This window comes from Ceratotherium simum, chromosome 8 (assembly GCF_057802395.1).
Source record: "Ceratotherium simum simum isolate JZ-2026a chromosome 8, ASM5780239v1, whole genome shotgun sequence".
Classification (NCBI taxonomy): Eukaryota; Metazoa; Chordata; class Mammalia; order Perissodactyla; family Rhinocerotidae; genus Ceratotherium; species Ceratotherium simum.
Genome location: NC_141907.1, coordinates 54,140,254 through 54,161,414, shown reverse-complemented (window position 1 = coordinate 54,161,414; position 21,161 = coordinate 54,140,254). Strand labels below are relative to the sequence as shown.

At 36.1% G+C, this 21,161-nt stretch overlaps 1 protein-coding gene across 1 annotated transcript in view; it reads left to right on the top strand.

The window, feature by feature from the left end:
- The first annotated feature begins 335 nt into the window (after positions 1–335).
- TMPRSS11A (transmembrane serine protease 11A) overlaps positions 336–21,161 on the top strand; it is a 43,125-nt gene continuing 22,299 nt past the window's right edge. Inside the window, exons 1-3 of the mRNA XM_087434662.1 lie at positions 336–346; positions 8,814–8,941; positions 10,805–10,923. Coding sequence (XP_087290788.1) covers positions 336–346; positions 8,814–8,941; positions 10,805–10,923 — 258 coding nt within the window. The remainder of the gene's footprint in view (positions 347–8,813; positions 8,942–10,804; positions 10,924–21,161) is intronic.

The following is a 21,161-nucleotide window of genomic DNA, read 5'->3' as shown; positions in this document are numbered from 1 at the left end:
TAACCTCTTAATTCTAGTGCATTCCTAAGCTATTTCTCATTCAAATCCCTGCAACCAGTTTCTTCTCCCTTAACAAAATTAGTCTATACCAAAAAAAAATATTGCTTTCTTGTTGGGAGTATGCTGTCTCTGAGCTATTCTCTTCAAGCTATTCTATGGGTTGTGGCATCTCTGTTCAGACTTGTCGAACTAGTTTCATTTCAACTACTTGTAATTTGTTTCCTTTTTTCTTCTAGCTGTAGACCTCTAATATCTCTAGAGATGTCATATAGTTGATTAGAAAGTCGAGTTCAGCGGGTGCAGACCTCCAAGATCACATTCTTCCTCCGCAGACGATGATGCATCGGTAAGTTCGGTTTTGTTTTGTAAATGGCTTGTTTGCGCTACCGTCTGTCAGTGCCTAGATTCCCAGCATGTCAGAGGACTGCCTGTGAGGTGTCCCCAGTGGATTCAATCTGCATTGGATCTTGTGAGATTTCTGGAATTAGTATAGCAGCCGGATTAATTAATTTCTGTATGAAATCAATATTTTTGTGATAAAAATCATTATTAGCATTATTTCATGTTGCTAAATTCAATAGTTGGGATTTTAGAAGTTAATGAAAACCTATATTATATTGTGTCCTAATCGATTCAGATGTGAGAGGTATGGGAGGAGGGAAAGGAGTTTATTTGTTTTAAGAAAAGCCTCCTTTCAGCAATCTGACTACATTTAGCTTCCATAGCACTTTCCCTTTATCTGATTTCTCGTGTCCCTTATAGTCAGTCCCTGGGAACTAATACAGATTGGGAGGTCAATAGCTGCAGAAACACTTGCCTTCATCATAGAAATCTCAAGACTCCTTGAGGGGAGGAGAAAGGAATCAGGAGATCCAGATTGGAGAAAATATGTCTGCTCTCTAAAAATTTCCCTATTAAATATTAAAGAAAAAAGAAAAATATGAATTATTTCAAGTTTTTTTTTCAAAATGGGGTTTGCTACTTGCAAAGGAAAGGAAAAACTAAGATTCCTTGGTATAACTTTATATACAATTAAAATAGTGATTTTAAACGTCCATGATGACAATAATACTTCACGATTGCTTAGATTCATGCCATTTTCAAAGCATTTTTACATATGTTATTTCATTTAATAGTCAGGACACCCTTGTGAGATAAGTAGAACAGGAATCTTTAACTCCCATTTTAAAGTGAGGAATCTGAGGGAAACAGAAGTTCCAGGGCTTCTCCAAGTCTGCAGAGCTGTGTGATGCCAGAATCAGAGAGCTGCAGTCCACAACTCCTTAAGTCCAGTCTTCCTGGGCTCTTGCAGCCTCTCTAGAAGGCAAGGATTCCACCTTGGGAATTTCAGAGATGAGAATTTGACACTAGATCAGCCACTAAGTTAGTGAACTTCACTGGGCTTCCTTCTCCACTAATAAAATACACGTATGTATCAGTCCTTTAGTGAGCACATAGTAATTGTCAAAGGGTCTCTGAGATCCTTAGACAGGGTCTACCAAGCTTCACACATCATCAGCACCTCATAGATGTTTGTTGGACGAATGAATGAGCAAACAAATGTAAATATTTAGCATTAATGTTTTGCTTATTTATTAAAATTCATTGAATTTAAAAATGCATATTCCAAATTTATGGAAATCATGATATTGTAAAGCAGTAGTTCCAACTTTCCATATTTCACAGTCCCAAAATTATCCTCTTTAATATATCAAGTCTCATGACTATAGACACCAAAAGTCCTCTTTTCTAATGAATATTTATGTGTTTACAGGAATGTTTTCAATTTAAGGAAAGTAAATTATAGGAGTAATATTCGGGTCAGTGCTGTTGTTCAGGACATCCATGACACTTGTTGGTAAAGAAAGGGGACAGTGGGAAACACTGAATGTTTATAGTTTCTTTAAGATAAACTCATGGAACCCTAATTCAGGATTTGGAGGATTTGTAGAAGATGGCATGTCACACTAACAGGCAGGCTTGAGGATTGAGGCAAAGCAAACGTTTAATAATTACTATAACACCCTATGTCTCACCTATGCTAATTCTAAAATGTGTTCTACAGTCATGCTCATCATTCTTACCTCTCTATTAACAAGAAAAACAATGTGGAAGCCTTGTCAAAATACATATGATTCATATCCTTGCTGTTTCTGCTATATTGAACCTTGGATGTCTTCTCTGTGGGTTTTGTGACCCTCTTCTCTACATTTCTGAGATAGTCTTTAGTGTTCTGACTTTGCTGTGACTATCCATTTGCATTTGCAATATCCATACTCCTATAAATTTATTAATTGGATAATTCACTCACATAAAATCTCAACTATTTATCTCATAAAAGATAAAATATCAAATGACTTCATCTGAGATTGTCATCCTATTCCCAGAAGTCTGGCATCTCTCTCTTCCTATAGCTTATTATAAATGCAAAAATTAGATTCCTTCTCTCCATTATCATCCTTTAGAGAAAAATATAATCCTAGGCAAGTCTTTGCAAGCATTCATGTTTTACATTTCAATTTTATTTTGAATACTAATTTCAATCAACTTGTTAATTTGCCAAGTCCATTCTCTAATATGTTCAAAAAATATATCTTCAGGGGCCAGCCTGATGGTGCAAGCGGTTAAGTGCCAGCGCTCCACTGCGGCAGCCTGGGCTTCGCTGGTTCAGATCCCGGGCACACACCAACGTACCACTTGGCAAGCCATGCTGTGGCAGCGTCCCATATAAAGTGGAGGAAGATGGGCATGGATGTTAGTCCAGTGCCAGTCTTCCTCAGGAAAAAAAAAAAAAAGAGAGAGGAGGATTGGCAGATGTTAGCACTGGGCTGATCTTCCTCACACACACACACACAAAATATATATATATGTATATCTTCAGAGTTAAAATAGCAAAGTAACATCTCCAACTTACTGATCACTAAACTTTGTATAAATTATCAATTAAATTTTACTGTTCTGTCAGTTTTCAGTGAACTCATAGTGTTTACTATGTGCCATATATGTGCTACATTATATTAGTTCATTTAATTCTCACAACAATTCTATGATTAGGTACTATTATTATCTCCATTTTATAGATAAAAGAGTAATTAGCCCTACATCACAGGCTAATGAGTAGAAGAGTTGGGATTTGAAGCAGTCTAGAGTCAGAGCTTAACTTTTAAGATATTCTGCTTTTCCTTCTTTTTGATAATTTTCAAGAGAAAACAGCTTTTTGTATTTTAATTTAAACTTTGAGTAAAAGAGTCATAGTGCTAGTCACTCAGTAAGGCTTTATCTATAGTCAATGAATTAAAATGTGTTCATATCATTGAGATTTAAGGCTAGTTTATAGCTTCCAACTCTTTGTTTTGTTTTCCCTCTCTTCCAATTGTCTGGCATGTAGAAAATAATATGTTTGTAGATAAAATAGGGAGCCTGGTGGATATGTATGTAAAATACTTGGAAACCAAGATGATAGGAATTTAAGTTCAGATAAGTATATGAATCCAGAGTAGTGGTAGTTTATTTGTAATTATTATAATAACATCTACCATTTATTATCTATTTAAAAAATATGGATCATTTTCCATACATTATCTCATTTATTCTTTACAATCCTCATATGAATTAGCTATTACTTCATTTTACAGAAAAAGAAAATTGCCCCAGATCATAGAGTTATTGAGCTTTACATTCAAGCTATACACCCATCCTACCCCCAATACATTCATAGTTGTTCCTCTGAAACATCTTGGGCAATGACAAGAAATTGATCCACTGGGGATACAAAAATAATGTAAGCAACATTTGAATAGTATATTATTAAAGGCTTTCACATTCCTTATCAGAGTGGCCTGGTTATGAATGGGACAGACAGCCTTGAAGTCAGACAGAAAAGGACTTCCCTTTCCCTAGCTCTGTAACCTGTGCTGCTCTCCTCATTAGTGAAATGCAGATGATACGGCCTACCCCACCAAGCCGTGGCAAACATCGTATTTGATAACTCGTATGAAAACTCCTGACCTAGAGTAGGAATTTGATATGTGCTCGAGTCCTCCATTTTCTTACATCATTGCTTCACATCTCTGGGTATTATTGATTATCACCAGTTTACAGGCGGGAAAACTGAATTCAGGGAAGTTTCATAAACTTCTCAAAATACATGTAAAAGAGTTACAAGCAGAGACTGACATCAAAGTCTTCTGAGCCTAAAACGTAGGGCTTACCTGCAACACCAGGATGCCTGGAGATCTGTGCAGGCAGGTGAACACTTAAAGAAATTTTTTTTTAAATCTTTGCCTCGGAAAAACTCTCTGTGTTTTCCTTTACTACCACATGACTGCCACACTCACAACACTTCTGACACCAGCTGTGTGGGATTTTCCTCAAGCAATTCTCCAATACCAGCCGAATGTCCTACATCAATTCACTTCTGGCACTAACTGGAGTTAGCACAGACCCTATAGGTTAAGGGCTCAGTCCCACAAGACTGCCCTGGCTCCCACTTCAGATGCCAATTGCAAGTCCAGGTTGTTACCCGTGCTTCTGACTGACTGGCTATAAATCAGAGGTTCCCACAATCCCATCCTCTGGTTCGATTAATTTCCTAGAGCAGCTCACAGAACTCAGGAAAACAGTTTACCTTCTAGATTACCAGTTTAGTACAAAAGATATTAAACAATATTAATGAATAACCAGATAAAGAGATAACATACAGAGGTCAAGAAAGGTCTCAAGTGTAGGAGATTCTGTCCTCATAGAGTTGGGGTGCGCCACCCTCCCAACACATAGCTGTGTAAACCAACCCAGAAGCTCCTCAAACCCTATACTATTGAGATTTTTACGGAGGCTTCATCATATAGGCATGATCGATTATTAACTCAATCTCCAGCCCCTCTCCCCTTCCTAGAGGAAGGGAGATGGAGCTGAAAATTCCAAGCTTCTCATCATGGCTTGGTCTTTCTGATGACTAGCTTGCATCCTAAAGCTATTCAGGAGCCCCCCAAGAGTTACCTCATTAGAACAAAAGATACCCCTATCGCCCAGAAAATTCCAAGGGATTTAGGAGCCTTATGCCATGAGGCGGTCAAATACCAAATATTAGAACAATAGATGCTCCTAGTGCTCTTATCACTTGGGAAATTACAAGGGTTTTAGGAGCTCTGTGCCAGGAATCGGAGCAGAGACCCGTATACATATATATTTTTTTCCTATTATTTCACAATCTTTAACTCTCGCTTTTGTTACCTTAATGGAAATTTGTTATTTGTGCTATTTTAAATATTTACAGAAAAGTAGTTCACAATGCTTCATTATTTTCAATCACCTGGCACAGATTGAGACAAAAGCACTATAGGTTGTACCATGAGTTGCATGCGGGAAGACACCATGTCTTATTCATCCTTGCCTCCCTAAGCCCAGCATGATGCCTAAAATATAATAGAGACTCAATAAAAGGTTGTGGAAAAGAAAAATAGGTGGATAGATGGACGGATGGATGGATAGTTGAATAGATAGATGGACAAATGAAAGGACAAAGGAGGAATAAGAAATATTGTAATATTTGGTCAATTCTTAAAGGTAATTTGTTAGGACATATTTATGATGTACAAGGCTCTGACCCAGTCATTTGAATACAAACAATTCATTTTTCATAGGTGCATATCATCCCAGCCCGGGCCTCAACCTCCAATCTGATACATAGGTTACAAACTTTAATAGGTGGGACTACACCTTGTGCCAAATACATTTTAGGACTAAACCAAACACACGAACTACATGACAACATTTGATTGCTATCTTTTCTAGTAAGGTAGAACATTTTGTAATAAGTTTCTGCTTTGTTACTTAATCCCATATGCCCTTATTAATATTGTACTTGTAAAACAGCATCTCCATTTTATTGTGTCACTCTGAGCACAATGCAGCATCTCTACTTACAAACAGGCTAGATTCCAAAGGAGTTACTAAGTATATTTCTTGTCAAATCTGAAGCAATATTATGCAAATCACTAGCAGAACCTCTCCAGGAAGTTGATGATGCATGTTTGCTTTTATGCATTGCTTGTTCATATTCATAAAAGTTGATGCTATGTTGAAAGTTTATTCACATAGGATTAAGCAGCTGCAGCTTTAACCTCTGGCTCCTGCAGCTTTTGTAATTTGGCATTGTACACCTGTCATAGCCCCAAAGGTTTTCTCAAAAGAAGAAACACTCTGACAACTTATCACCCTTGTTTGTGGATCACCACTTCCCCCCAGATGCTCACAACTCCTTGTATGGGATTTGTGGACGTGACTGGCACAGCAGTGTGCATCATACATACTTGAAGCAGTACGCCAATGGGTATTGAACTGCTATTCTGCTTTGAGTCCCACAGTTTAGTGTGAGTTTATGTGCATCGGGCTGGTGGGGACGTGATCTTCCTGTCGTCTACTTTTTCCATTTGACCTGCTCAGAGGAACTGTGCTCTGATGGGGAGCTAGATTTCTAAGCTCATAAATCTCTTTGAGTTCAAGCCTTTCTCCTTTGGTACTTTTGTATTTTTCAATGACTTGGAGACATACTGATAAGATTCTCTGAGAAAACGAATGGTCAAATAAATGAAGAATGAATGAGTGAGTGAATACATGAATATGTAAATAATAAATCTATTTAAGAATTAACATGCAACCAAAGGAGAGGCAGTCTGGTGCTGAGAAAAAATAGTGTCCTAAGTTGGAAGACGTGAGTTTGAAATGACTGCTAGCTCTATTATATTGGAGAAGTCACTTAATTATCTCTGGGCCTCAGTTTTCTCATCTGGAAAATGCACTATACAGAAAATACATTACACCCAATAGTCTCCAAGTTCTTCTTCATTTCTGAACCACTTAAGAGGCTAAGTGATGTTGTATCCCACGGAGTTTCTGTTTGTTGCTATATTCTGGCACCTTAGCTCTTGTCCATCAGAGGACATGCTGCCTTTCCACAGCCAGTTGTCTAGATTCCTTTTAATCAGTCAGTGCACACATTGTCGATATTTCCCATACCCAACAGAATTCAGGTCTCTCAGGTTCCACTAGGTTTATTGGCTAAATGTATTATTATGCCAAAAGTATAATCTTTTTAACTATTTAGGTCCAAATAGTTTGTATCTTTTATGTAAAATATTTTTATATATAAAAATTTATATATAAATTACATATATAATATTTTTATAGTAAAAAGAAAAACTTACTGTAAATCAATCAATATTTATTAAAAGTCTACTTAGCACAAAGTATTGCACTAAATCTTATCAAGGAAATATGAAAAATAACTTCTGCCTCTCCAAAATTTGGCTTTTCAGTGCACACATGAAAAGATAAATTCTAACGAAAGGTATAAAAGCTTGACTATAATGGCAAGTTGTAGAGGAGGAGCACTAGAAGATGAAGTAGATGACCTGGGTCCTTTTAAGCCACTTGACTCTAACAAATCAGGTATCCTCTATCTCAGCTTCTGTTATTTCATATATAAGGTTTGTATAATACCTGCCTGACTCTCATGGGTTTATGAAGTTCCTACTCTGTACTAGGCACCTTGTTACGTCTTAATGATAAAAAGATGAACAAGATTAGTCCAGTCCATTGGGGAGTTTATAGTTAGGTATAGGTTAATATTCATGCAAATACTTGATACGATGTGATTAGCACTATTGTTTATCATAAGGTGCTAGAGGAAAGGTAAAGAGTTAATTTCTTTCTCCTAAAGTGTCGAAATCACCTCTAATTCTGATGTAATGCAATATAAAATATACAGCATCACTTTTGAAGTAATCTTGCCAAGTGAATTTAACCAAAATCTAATCAAGTCTTTAGATCTAAATTTAAGCTTATAGGAAATGAAGGGGATAGAAAAACAAGTTAAATGGTATCACAAGAAAGCATTCAGACAAGTCCAGAAGATGGACATTCTAAAGGACAAGTGGCTTGATCTCTTCAACAAGTCAATGTCATTAAAAATTAAAAAGGAAGCAGAACTCTTAGATTAAGAGACGTACAAGACATAACAACCAAGGACCTATGTGGTCCTTGATTATGTCCTGGTTTGTACAAACCATCTGTAAATATAATAGGGACGATAGTGGAAATTTGAAGATGGATTGGGCATTAGAAGATATAGGAGAAATAGTGTTAATTTTTCAGGAGTGTTATGGTATTGTAGTTGGAAATATCCAACATATACAAAAGTGTATATATGTAACAACATAAAAAGTGTTTATAATAATGATTTGGTGAAAGTTCATGATGTCTTACTTCACATTATATAGCAGCAAATAAATGAACAAAGCAAATACAGCAAAAATGTCAATAATTGATAAAATGATATGATGAATACAGAGGTTGTCTATTATACTATTCTTTCTAAATTTCTATGTGTCTGAAAGTTTTCAGAATAAAGAGTTAAAAAGTAAATAAGATAATAGATTTGAAATCACTTTGTGAACTCTAAAAAGACAGATAAAACAGATTTTTTTTAAAAAGTATTGGGTAAAGAAAGAATGGTCCTTTTTCAAGCACATGTGCTATTTGGACCACACATTAAAAGAAGTCAGGACTGACCACCACAGAGAGCCACCAAATGCCTCTAGAAACAGAAGCCAGGAGCAAATTTATGGATTCCCAGATCCTGATATTTTTAACACCTTCTCTCATGCCAAGATGACCTTGACCAAAATTGAAGACTAACGTCTTCATGCTAGGAAAGGTAGGCTAAAGCAATTTGCACTTACCATGGAGAACATTTCAGAAAGCCCGTTAACAGTTACAACGTGAGAATAACAGGTGAGTTTTCCTTTTTGCAGAGCAGTAGGATTTGGTACCCGAAACAGGATTTGGTACCTGAAACCATGGATGATCGCCTTTCTTGTTGTGTTATTACTGACAGTAGTAGCAGTGGCCATCGGTCTTCTGGCTCATTTCTTAGTCTCTGGTAAGTAAAATTATAGATTTCGCTGTTTGATTTCATTTTTCCATAAAGCTTTATTTGCATATATGTAAATGCAATTTCATCCAAAAAAAATTGTAATTTAACCAGTAAATGTCCACATTCAGAATTTTTTTTGTTTATTCAATCATTTCATCAACAAATAATTACTGAATACCTATTACATGTGAGTACATTTCTGGGTACTCAAGATACAGCATTAAGCAAAGCAGACAAATTTCCCATCTCATTGGAGCTCACAGTCTAGTATTCTTTGAGAATCTACACAAAAGATCAAAAATAGTAATTATCTGAAATTTATTAGTAATCATAATAAACTCTAATCATTCATTGTATATTCAAATGAAAAACTTATGATAAATGTTATTAAGTTAGTTACTAAAATTGGCTTTCTCACTCATCATTTTCTGTCCACTAACGTTTCTAGGGCAAAAGAAAAGCACATGTCCAATGAAATAATGAATTTCAAAATGATTGGTAAACTATAAGTATGACATAATGTTATTACTTATTTTTAGAGAAAAAATTTTACTCTTTCCAAAATAATACTCAGGATTTATTTTTTCATTGCCTTATATATTTATACTCACACAAAAAATGCACATCAGAATTCTTTTTATATTGCATCTTTCTCTGCACTGAGCGCAAGTCATTTATATTTTTTGACAAATCTCCACATTGTCACTTTCACACAGATGTATGTGACAAAACAGCCAACTCAGGCTGCTTACTTGAATGGTCTTATCTGTTGTCACCTTCCTCAGACTTGACGGGGGTGTGAAGACTCTATTAGGAGTTTTAAAGGGCTTGAGAACATAGTTCTGGGCCCCATATGACACCCCCGTCTGTAGTTTATGCCAATGGCAAAAGTTTCTCAGGTCAGTTTATCCGACTGCACAAAAGCCCCTTTAATATGAGTATAAGGTTGGATAACAATATGGATTATATAGATAAGTGATCAAAGGGACCAAAAAAGCACTACAGAGTCCAGAGATGTCCCACGTAGGAGATATGCCATCCTGAGATCCCACTTTCTTTCCTAGGTCCATGGCTGGGGAACCCAGTGTGTCCTCCCTGAGCCAGGCTCCCCAAGGAGAGGGGTTATTTTGTGGCTGTTCCATTCTCTATCTTTAACTCTTTGTAGCTTTCTTCCTCCCCAGGGCTGTACTCCCAAGATTACCAGACTCCTCAGAGTCTCCATTGCTCTCTGTTTTCTTACCTTTCCTGATAGCCAAGCAGAAATCTGATTGATTCATCCCTGTTACACATCGTTCTCATCTCCAACCTCAGATAGTTTTTCCCTGCCTTTCTTTCCACGTCTTTCTTAGGGTGCTGGCTCTCGCATTACAAATCACAATTTTACAAGGATGTTTATTTACATCTACTTCCAGTAAAGTATAAGGTGGTATACATTTTACCTCAGTAAGGGGCAATATAGGAATCAAACATTCCACCTCTAGAGCCACGCTGTCTGGGTTTAAGCTTGGATAGGGCCACTTACTAGTTAATAGCACAGGGCAAGTTACTCAACACCTCTGTGCCTCACTTTCCTCATCTGTGAAATGGGGGTGATACCAATCTTAGAGAACCGGCATGAGGATCAAATGAGTTAACATATGTCAAGTGCCCAGAATAGTGCTTGGCACGTAGTAGGCACTTGATAACTACCAGCTACTTTTACTAACATAAAACGTTAATCGTTATGTTTATTATATATTTTATAAACTAAATTAGAAAGAATCCCAGCAATACATTCAACACTTCATATTAGTCTCATTATAGTTGAGCCTTAGGTCCTGAAATTTATGCCTAAACTACTTAATTTCCTGCTTTTCCTTTTCATCACAGACCAGAAAATGGAGTATTATCACGGCACCTTTAAAATTTCAGATCTACAAATCAATAGTAATTCTGGACAAAACAGCATATACCAACTTAAGGACTTACGGGAGATGAGCGAAAATATGGTAAGTCAGATAAAATTCATTCTATCATAGATGGGTGGGATTGCAGGTGGAAGGAATTTTGTGGATCGTTTCCTTCAGTGTTTCTCAAAACATGATTTTCAGAACCTCTGCATCAGATCATCTTGCAGGTTCCTAGGCCCCACTTCACTGAATCAGTGTCTGATGGGCTGGGTAGGTGGGGATAGGAAAGTAAGGGAATCCACATTCTAAGAAACCAGTGATTCTGATAAACCACTCTTTCTAACTCAACCACCTCCTTTAAAGGGGAGTGAACAGAGACCAAGGTATCCTTGCCCATTGCTCCCCCCATTCCACACAATATTACCCAAATGGAAAAGCTTAACCAGAAGTGGTTATTTGTAAGATCACATGCTTTTCTTTTAAGACCACAAAATTTTAAATATTTTTTAAATATCTGAGAAAAGGAAAGATAATCATAAATGTTCATTTTATCTCACAAATATACTAATAAAGTTAAAATATCCAGAGCTGTTGTGTAATATTTGAGTGAAATGCTAACAATTTTGTTAAAACTAAAATATAGGACTGTCCCCAAAAGGAAAAAAGTAAACTCAGTTGTATGATAACTCTGCTAGGGATGCCTGTGAACCCTCTCTCAAAAACTAAGCTCATGTTAACTTCTCTGACAGGGAAATACAGAAGCACAGAGTTATTTTAAAAGAGTGGAAATGACAGGTGCATTAGTTGTTTTATCCAAGAACCTTTTTTTTTTCCAAGACATTTCTTTCTTTCTCAAATCAATTTTCCTTTTTCCATATCACCATCTGATCTTTGCCCCATGCAGACTCATTTGCAATATACTTACAATAATAAATTTGGAGATGGAAATGGAGTTTATAATCTATATTTTCAATCATTGAAGATGCACACTTTTTCTATTTTGATGTCTCATCTCCTCTAAGTCAATAATTAACATTTATAGATTGATATATATACTTACATTCTTTTATATTCAGAGCACCTTAGAAAATAGAATTTGTAATCATTTCTTCAAGAATGCCAGGAAAATCCTAGTTACATAACCCAGTACTTCCTTTATGCCTCTAACCCTGAGTGACTCCACATAACCTCCTCAAGGAAAAAAAAATTAATTTGCTTAGTTAAAAAGATATAAAAACTATTTGAACAATGGGAAATGTTTATAATTTATAGAGAAAGTTTAAAATCCGTTTTCTTTTTGTGTGTGTGTGAGGAAGATCAGCCCTGAGCTAACATCTGATGCCAATCCTCCTCTTTTTTGCTGAGGAAGATTGGCCCTGGGCTAACATCCATGCCCCATCTTCCTCTACTTTATATGGGACACCGCCACAGCATGGCTTGCCAAGCGGTGCATCGGTGCACGCCCGGGATCTGAACCTGTGAACCCCAGGCTGCCAAAGCGGAGCGTGCACACTTAACTGCTCCGCCACTGGGTTGGCCCCCAAAATCTGTTTTCTTTATGTTTTATAGTTGACATTGTTGATATTGTTGTTTGAGGCTAACTAAGACATTGTCTTTACTGAAAGTAAATGGACAGGAATGCAATAGGTCTTTTAAAAGGAAGTGAAAGAAATGCAGAAGTGCGTCTATAACAGAAACCGTCTTTGAAAGTGGACTTTTAAGTATTAGTAAAGCATGCATTTCTAGGAGTGAAGAAACCTCAAGTGCAAAGGCTGAGTGAGGTAGTGACACATTATCATCATGATCGTGTGCAAGGCCCTCTTCTAGTTGTCATTATTCATTTATTCTTCTTTATTCTCATAAGACACTCCCATTCACCTCCCTTGCAGGCAACCACTTGTATTTCCTGTGTATTCTTTTCTTTACACTCATTTTTGCGAAAATGCATTTTGTTGTTTTGTGTGCACATGATTTTAATTTATTCTTTGTGTTATAAATCACTTGTTTTAGTCAGTTTGGGTTGCTATAACAAAGTATCATAGACTGAGTGGCTTACAAACAACATAAATTTATTTCTCCCACTTCTGGAGGCTGGAAATCTGAGACCAGGGTACCAGCACGGTCAGGTTCTGGTGAAGACTCTCTTTTTGGTTGCAGACTGCAGACTTCTCAGTGTACCTTCACATGGTGGAGAGCAGAGAGCTAAAGAGCGCTCTGGGGTCTCTTTTATAAGGGCACTAACCCCATACATGACCTAATCACCTTCCAAAGACACCAACTCCTAATACTATCACATTGGGGGGTAGGATGTCAACATATGAATTTTGGGGGGAAACAAATATTCAGTCCATTGCAGCACTTTTTAGTTCATACTTTCATAGATTTATTTCATCCTTTTTTACTCAGATCTGTTTTTTAAGATCTATTCATGTTGCTAAATGTACATCTAATTCACTACTACTAACTGCTGCATGATGATTCATAGTATATATCTACCACGTTTTACCTCCTGCTCATCATTCCAAGAAATGCTGCACCAAACAGCCTAGTACTTATTCCCCTGTGGACCAATGCAGGTTCTTCTGGAAGCAGAATTACTGGGGCATTGGGTGTGCATACCCAATTTGACTTATTGGTGCTGGATTGCTCTTGAAAATGGCTGAATCAGTGTGCACTCCCATCTGCAGTGCATGAGGATTCCTATGTCCTCATGTCTTTGCCAACACTTGGTATTATTTGGCTTTCTAATTTTGGCCAGCCTAATAGGCATTAAGTTGCATCTTATTTATGACTTAATTTGCATTTTTCTAATTACTAATAAGTTTGCATTATTACTTATACTTATTGGCCTTTTGGGCTTTCATTTCTATAAACTGCCTGTACCTATCCTTGCCTATTTTTCTATTAGACTTGTTTTGTTTTATTAGTATTGCTTTGCAGGATTCCTTATATTTTCTAGATATAAATAGTTTGTTGGTTGTAGACTTTGCATTTATTCATTCTGTCTTCTATTAATTTGGACCATGTTGTCCTTGATGAAACAGAAATCCATAATTTTAAAGTAATCATATTCATCAACTTTCTTTGCCTTATGGTTATGTTTTTAAAACTCTTTTTAAGAAGTCATTCTCCAAGTTATAAAATATTTTACTATATTCTCTCTTATTAACTTTATAGTTTCACCTTTTACATTAGGTCTTTAATGCATCTGGAGTCCACCTTTAAGTGTGATGTTAGGTAGGAACCCAGGTTTTATTCTGCATATAGTGAGCCAGTTTTTCCAATATAAATAAAGAATTTGTCTTCCCAATATATGGTATCATTATTCTGCTCTTGTCATTTCTTGGCACCTGAGTCTTACAGAAACGGAAACATGATCTGCTTCCTCAAACTGCTTCCAATATCTTTGGAGAGATGAGAGTAACACACGTGAAATTGAACAGCATGACATGATATAATTAAGAACTAAATTGTGTGTTGAGGACAACAAGTACAGAAAAACTTAAAAGAAAAGGAAGATCAACTAGGGTTCCCATGGTTAGGAAAGGCTTTGTATTATTTTACCCTTGTTTAAATGAGACAGATGTCCCTTTCCCTCCACTCCCCACCCAGTTACCTTTAGAGGAATTACTGGAAGAGTTCCTGCCTCATCCTAAGCCACTCCTCTTTATTGTTGCTAAATCCCAATGCATAAAACCAGATTCTTCTCTCTGCCCTGTATTGGTGTTAATTAGACGGCCAAGAAAGACAGGTTGCAGGTCCTGTTCCTCCTCATAATTTGGGATTTACTGATTTGAATGCAAATGGAGATAAAAAGTAAAATGAGCTCATGCTCATATCCTGCTAAAACCCATCCCAGTTCTCTGAGATAGTGACACAGACATATCTCATCTTTGAAATCATTTTTTAGAGAAGAGTCCAGTAACCAGTCACCAGTAATTCATGACACTCCCAAATGGGTAGGTCACTTTCGTCATTATATAAATTTGAGTAGAGACAATGACTGAGGGAGTGTTCCACTTGGAGAAACATATTTCAGAAATATTTTTAAGTTATAGGGTCATTACAAATGTGAAAGTTATAAATTTGTAACATCATAACAATAGTAATAGCTAACATGTATTGCATGCCAAGTACCACACTAAGCACTTTATGTGTATTATTTTAGTTAATCCTCAACAACAACCTTATGAGGCTGGTACAGTTACTATCATGATTTTATAGATGAGAAAATAAAAGTACAGAAAAGTTAGTTTACTCAAGATCATACAGCTAGTAAATGATTTAGTTAGGATTTGGCACTATATGTTCTTAATAAACTTCTGTCATCCAGAAGAATCATTTGTGTGATTTTATTTCCCATCTACCATCCCACAAAATACAAGAAATCAAGTAATTACCCCTGGTACATTATTTTCTTTCGATTATACTATTAACATGGGCCAGTGACCATCATCTGTATTAACAATAGCAACAGCTAGGAATTTTCATAGGGTTGTCTGCCGGCAAAAATACTGCTCCCTGTTCCTGTGCCCAAAGTAGTTCTAAATCTTATATTCTTTGTACCTAGGAACACCAGAACACAGGGCCTGAAATGATCCTCAAAATATCCTTGAGACTATGTGTCTAGAGTTGTAGAGACAAAGAACTTGAAAACAGAATCTGATGCAAGGAGATAAATGTAGTTAGGAATACTCTCTAAAGAAATTAGAAGACAAAATGAGATTTGGCTCTGATCTACACTGAAGCATGAAGTGCTTCTACTGAGAAGAAGCAACTGGGCCAAGGTAAACTTAAACTTGGCAAAGGCATTAGACTATCTGAAGTTTGGAGTTGCATAGGGAAAGAGAATTAAAAGATGCCCAATGCTTGGTCTTGGGCTGTGGCTCTGTTGCCTAGAGAGAAGAGATTGGATTTGTAAGCTTTGAGCAAAAAGACAGGCAAAGATTATCAAGAAACTTCATGTTCAGAGGTTAGAAAAATTGACTGTAGAATGTGATTTAGTCCTTACTCGAGGGCTCAGACTTACATTCATGTCGTAACTGAAGATTAGGCGTGACTGAAAGAGAAAGATGTGTATCACCACCTCTATCTTCGATGTGCTTAATTTAAATCCTGAAAGAAAATGCTAATTGTTGTATATTTCATGTCTAATTTGCAATATAACACTACAAAGCAGGCATTATTATCCACACGGCACAGATAAGAGAACTAAGCCTCTGAAGTTAAGGTCCACAGCTAGTAAATGATGGAGAGAAGATTTGAATCCATTTATAGATAACTTCGATATGTGTTCTTTCCACTAAATTGTTCTACCTGTCAAGAAGGGACTTAGCTGAGACAGAAAGTTCAATTCTACATCAATTCTTATCCCATTTAATTTTTAAATCCATAAAGATTATAAATCCAATATGCTGTACTAGGTCACTTTTACTTAACCAACACATTGGGTTTACTTATTAAGATGTCCTCATTCTCAGTTTCCTCACTTCCTTGGATCAGTTTTTTTTTCTAGTTGCATTGAGATATAATTGACATATAACATGCGTTAAGTTTAAGGTATAAAATGTGTTCATATGGTATTGCAAAATGATTACCACTGTAACACCTCCATCACATCACATAATTACTATTTCTTTTTTGTGATGAGAACATTTAAGGTCACCTCTCTTGGCAACTTTCAAGTATATAACAGAGTATTATTAACTATAACTACCACACTGTACTTTGGATCCCCAGAACTTATTCATCTTGTAAACGGAAGTTGGTACCGTTTGACCAATATCTCCCTGTTACCCCCACCCCCAGAGGGATATCCACCATTCTACTCTCCATTTCTATGAGTTCAGCTTTTTAGATTCCACGTATAAGTGATATAACACAATATTTGTCTTAGTCTCTCTGACTTATTTCACTTAGCATAATGCCTTCAAGGTCAATCCATCTCGTTGTAAATGGCAAGATTTCTTTCTTTCTCATGGCTGAATCATATTCCACCGAGTGCATGCGTGTGTGTGTGTGTGTGTGTGTGTGTGTGTGTGTATCACATCTTCTTTATCCATTCATCCACTGACACATACTTAGTTTGTTTCTATATCTTGGCTATTGTAAATAATGCTACAATGAACATGGGAGTGTAGATATCTTTTCGAGATCCTGTTTTCATTTCCTTTGGATATATACCCAGAAGCGGGATTGCTGGATCTTGTGGTAGTCCTATTTGTAATTTTTTGAGGAATCTCCATACTGTTTGCCATAGTGGCTTTACCAATTTACATTCCCACCAACAGTGCACAAGTGTTCCTTTCATCAAAGTCTTGTAGTTTTCATTGTATATATCTTTTGCTTCATTGGTTAATTTTATTTTTGAGTATTTTATTGTTTTTGATGCTATTGTGAATGAGATTGTTTTCTTTATTTTTTTTCAGATATTTCATTGTTAGAGTAAAGAAACAATTGATTTCCGTATGTTGATTTTCTATTATGCAACGTTACTGAATTCATCAGTTAATTCTAACAGTTTTTTGGTGGAGTCTGTAGGATTTTCTATATAAGATCATATCATCTGCAAATAAAGATAATTTTATTTCCTCCTTTCTCATTGGAATGACTTTTATTTCTTTTTCTTACCTGATTGCTCCGGCTACAACTTTCAGTACTGTGTTAAATAGGAGTAGTGAGAGTGGGCACCCTCGTTATCTTGTTCCTGAGCTTAGAGGAAAAGCTTTCGACCTTTCACTGTAGAGTATGATGTAAGCTGTAGGCTTGTCATATAAGTACTTTATCACATTGAGGTGTGTTCCTTCTATATGCAATTTGTTGAGTGTCTTTATCATGAGTGGATATTGTATTTTGTCAAATAATTTTTCCGTATCTATTGAGATGATCATATAATTCTTATCTTTCATTCTATTAATGTGGTATATCACATTTATTGGTTTGCATATGTTGAACCATCCTTGTATTCCAGCTATAAATCTCACTTGATCATGGTATATGAACCTTTTAATATGCTACTGAATTTGGTTTGTTAATATTTTGTTGATAATTTTTGTATCTCTATTCATCAAGGATATTGGTCTGTAGTTTTCTTTTCTTGTAGTGTCTTTATCAGGTTTCGGTATCAGGGTAATGCTGGCCTCGTAAAATGAGTTTGGGGTTTCCTCCACTTCAATATGTTAGAAGAGTTTGAGAAGGATTGGCATTAATTCCTCTTTAAATGTTTGATAAAATTCCCTTGTGAAACCATATAGTTCTGGGCTTTTCCTTTTTGGGAGATTTTTCATTACTGATTCAATCTCCTTACTCTGGCCTGTTACTGGTCTGTTCAGATATTCTATTTCTTCCTTGTTCAGTCTTGGTAAGTTGTGTGTTTCTAGGAATTTATCCAATTCTTCTAGTTTATCCAATTTGTTGGCATATAATTGTTCATAGTAATCTCTTATGATCCTTTGTATTTCTGTGGTATCAGTTGTAATGCCTCCTCTTTCATTTCTGATTTTATTTATTTGAGTCTTTTTTTTTCCAGTTAGTCTAGCTAAAGGTTTGTCAACTTTGTTTATCTTTAAAAAAAAAAAAAAGCTCTTAGTTTTGTCAATCTTTTCTATTTTTGTTGTTGTTGTTGTTGTTGTTCTCTATTTTATTTATTTCTGCTCTGATCTTTGTTATTTTCTTCCTTCTGCTAACTTTAGACTTAATTTCTTCTTCTTTTTCTGGTTCTTTGAGGTGTAAAGTTAATTTGTTTATTTGAGATTGTTCTTTTTTCTTAAGGTAGGCATTTATTGCTCTAAACTTCCCTCTTAGAACTGCTTTTGCAGCATCCCATACGTTTTGGTATGTTGTGTTCCATTTTCATTTGTTTCAAGATATTTTTTGATTTCCCTTTTGACTTCTTCGTTGACCCACTGGTTGTTCAGGAGTGTGCTGTTTTATTTACGTATATTTGTGAATTTTCCACCTTTTCTCTTGCTATTGATTTCCAGTCTTGTACCACTGTAGTCAGAAAAGATATTTGGCATGATTTCAAGCTTCTTGAATATTTGCTAAGACTTGTTTTGTGACCTATCATATGATCTATCCTGTAGAATGTTCTATGTGTGCTTGAGAAGAATGTATATTCTGCTGCTGTTGTATATGTTTGTTAGGGCCATTTGGTCTAAGATATGGTTCAAGTCCAACATTTCCTTGTTAAATTTCTGTCTGGATGATCTATTCATTGATGAAAGTGGGGTACTGAAGTCTCCTACTATTATTATTTAGTTGTCTATTTCTCCCTTCAGATCTTTTAGTATTTGCTTAATACATTTAGGTGCTCTGATGTTGGGTACATATATGATTCTTATATCTTCTTGATGAACTGACCCTGCAATCATTATATAATGATCTTTTTGTCTTCTGTTACTATTCTGTTACTATTACTATACAAAAATAGTATCAGCTTTTGATGAGGAAGAAACAGTAGAAGCAACTGTAATAGAGAGAAGGAGGAGGTTGATGGATATATTTGCATATTTGTGTCTAGCATAAACAATCTATGATTGGAGGAAAGATGTGAAAGGTGTTTTCTGTGGGAATTTTTTTGAGAAAGGAAGCAATATGAGCCATCTCTAAACTTTCTTATAAAGTTATAAACATAGCACAGTCTTCACTGTGCTGGATAACCTACTTAGATTATCATTTATCATTCAGACAGTATAAAAGAGTCTAAGAGAAATGATTCTCTCTCTCCCTTTCTCTTTGATAGAATAATCAAATTTAGAGATTTCAAGGACAACACACCTGGAGAGGACAGGAACTTTCTAAATAATGACCTGGCTTTGCTTCTGGTATTCTGGTTTAAATATCTTTAGTACAACTTTAAATAGATACAAATTAAATATTTTCCTCTTTTAAAAAGGTAATTTGGAGATCTAGGTTTTCTTGGTACACTGAAAGTTAACAATTTATCCTTTATAACTGTTAATTACAAACTTTTTAATTTTATGAATTTACTTGGCCTCTCAATCTCAGGAATACAAACCAATTTGGGATAAGGTTATCCAATATATTGCTACTTGCTATATGTGTCATAGATGTCTATCTGTTTCATTCCACAAAGAAACACTGAGGAAGGATTAGTGTAATCAAAGAAATGTTTGATAACACCACATAAGGTCACAACTCATTTGGTGATATCATTACCTCCTAGTTTAGGGTAATCAGAAAGTATTTCCCTGGCACTCCACCCACACACCCACAGACCCCATATGACTACCCTCTCCAGAGGACACAGCACTGGGCTCAAAGCTGTGGGAGTTAAAAAGAGGACTTTTGTGAAAACAAAGTGACCTGATTCCCAGAAGGCCAACAAGCCTCAAAATCCTGTGAGCACCATCAGTGCTCAGGTTGTCCATATTCTATATAGGCTTAGGATAATGATTCACAGCTGACATCTTGAATCTTGGGTTTTGCCAAAAATCTAGAGTTTTAAATAGATACAATAACAACTTCAAAGGATTGCAACAAAAACTGTCAAGATTATGGTCCTCATTTTTGGAATCAAAGAAAACAGGCTGCCTGTGGAGAGTGTGTTAACAGTTTCTGGTCCCCTTACATGCTGCTTGCTACACGTCAGTGGGTAGGAGCTCTTAGTAGGAACCCACCTGTGTGCTCAACCTGAGGTCAGCTGGCTTATTGCTGTGTCACCTTGGCCAAGTCACTTCCTCATCTATATGATGCAGAAAATAATAGTATTCATCTCAGAGGGTTGATGTGAAAAGCAAATGAGCTCAAATACAATGGAGTTTGTGCTTGGTGCACAGGTGGCAGACAACAGTGATAACTATTTCTACTAATGTAACTAATGTGGTCTCACCATGGAGGATTTTTTCCACAAGGAATCAAATTACCTGCAAATGTCAACAAGGAAAAAAAATTCCCTTTGAATAATTCATGGTCAGTTTTCTTTTTTCTCCAGGATCACTGATCACAATCTTATGTTAAGCTCATTGAAAATTCCTGTAAAAGATTCTTGGTAAATGCAAGTCTTTCTGATAAATAAATTCTCACTTTCATTCATTCATTCAACAAAAACATGCTACATTCCTGCATATGTAGAGTATGAAAAGATGAATTACCATCCCCATCCATAAAGCGTTTGCAGTTTAGTAGAGAAGATAGTATATTTGCATAAACAACTATGTTAAAGAGTAGAAGGCAGAAGAGGGATAAGAAAAATTAAGACAGGAGGAGGAAAGATTACTCTGAGGTTTAAGGAGTAACCCCAAAGAAGGTATCATCTGAAACAGACCTTGAAGGAGAGTTATGATTCAGAAAAGCAGAGCTAGCAGAATGCGGGA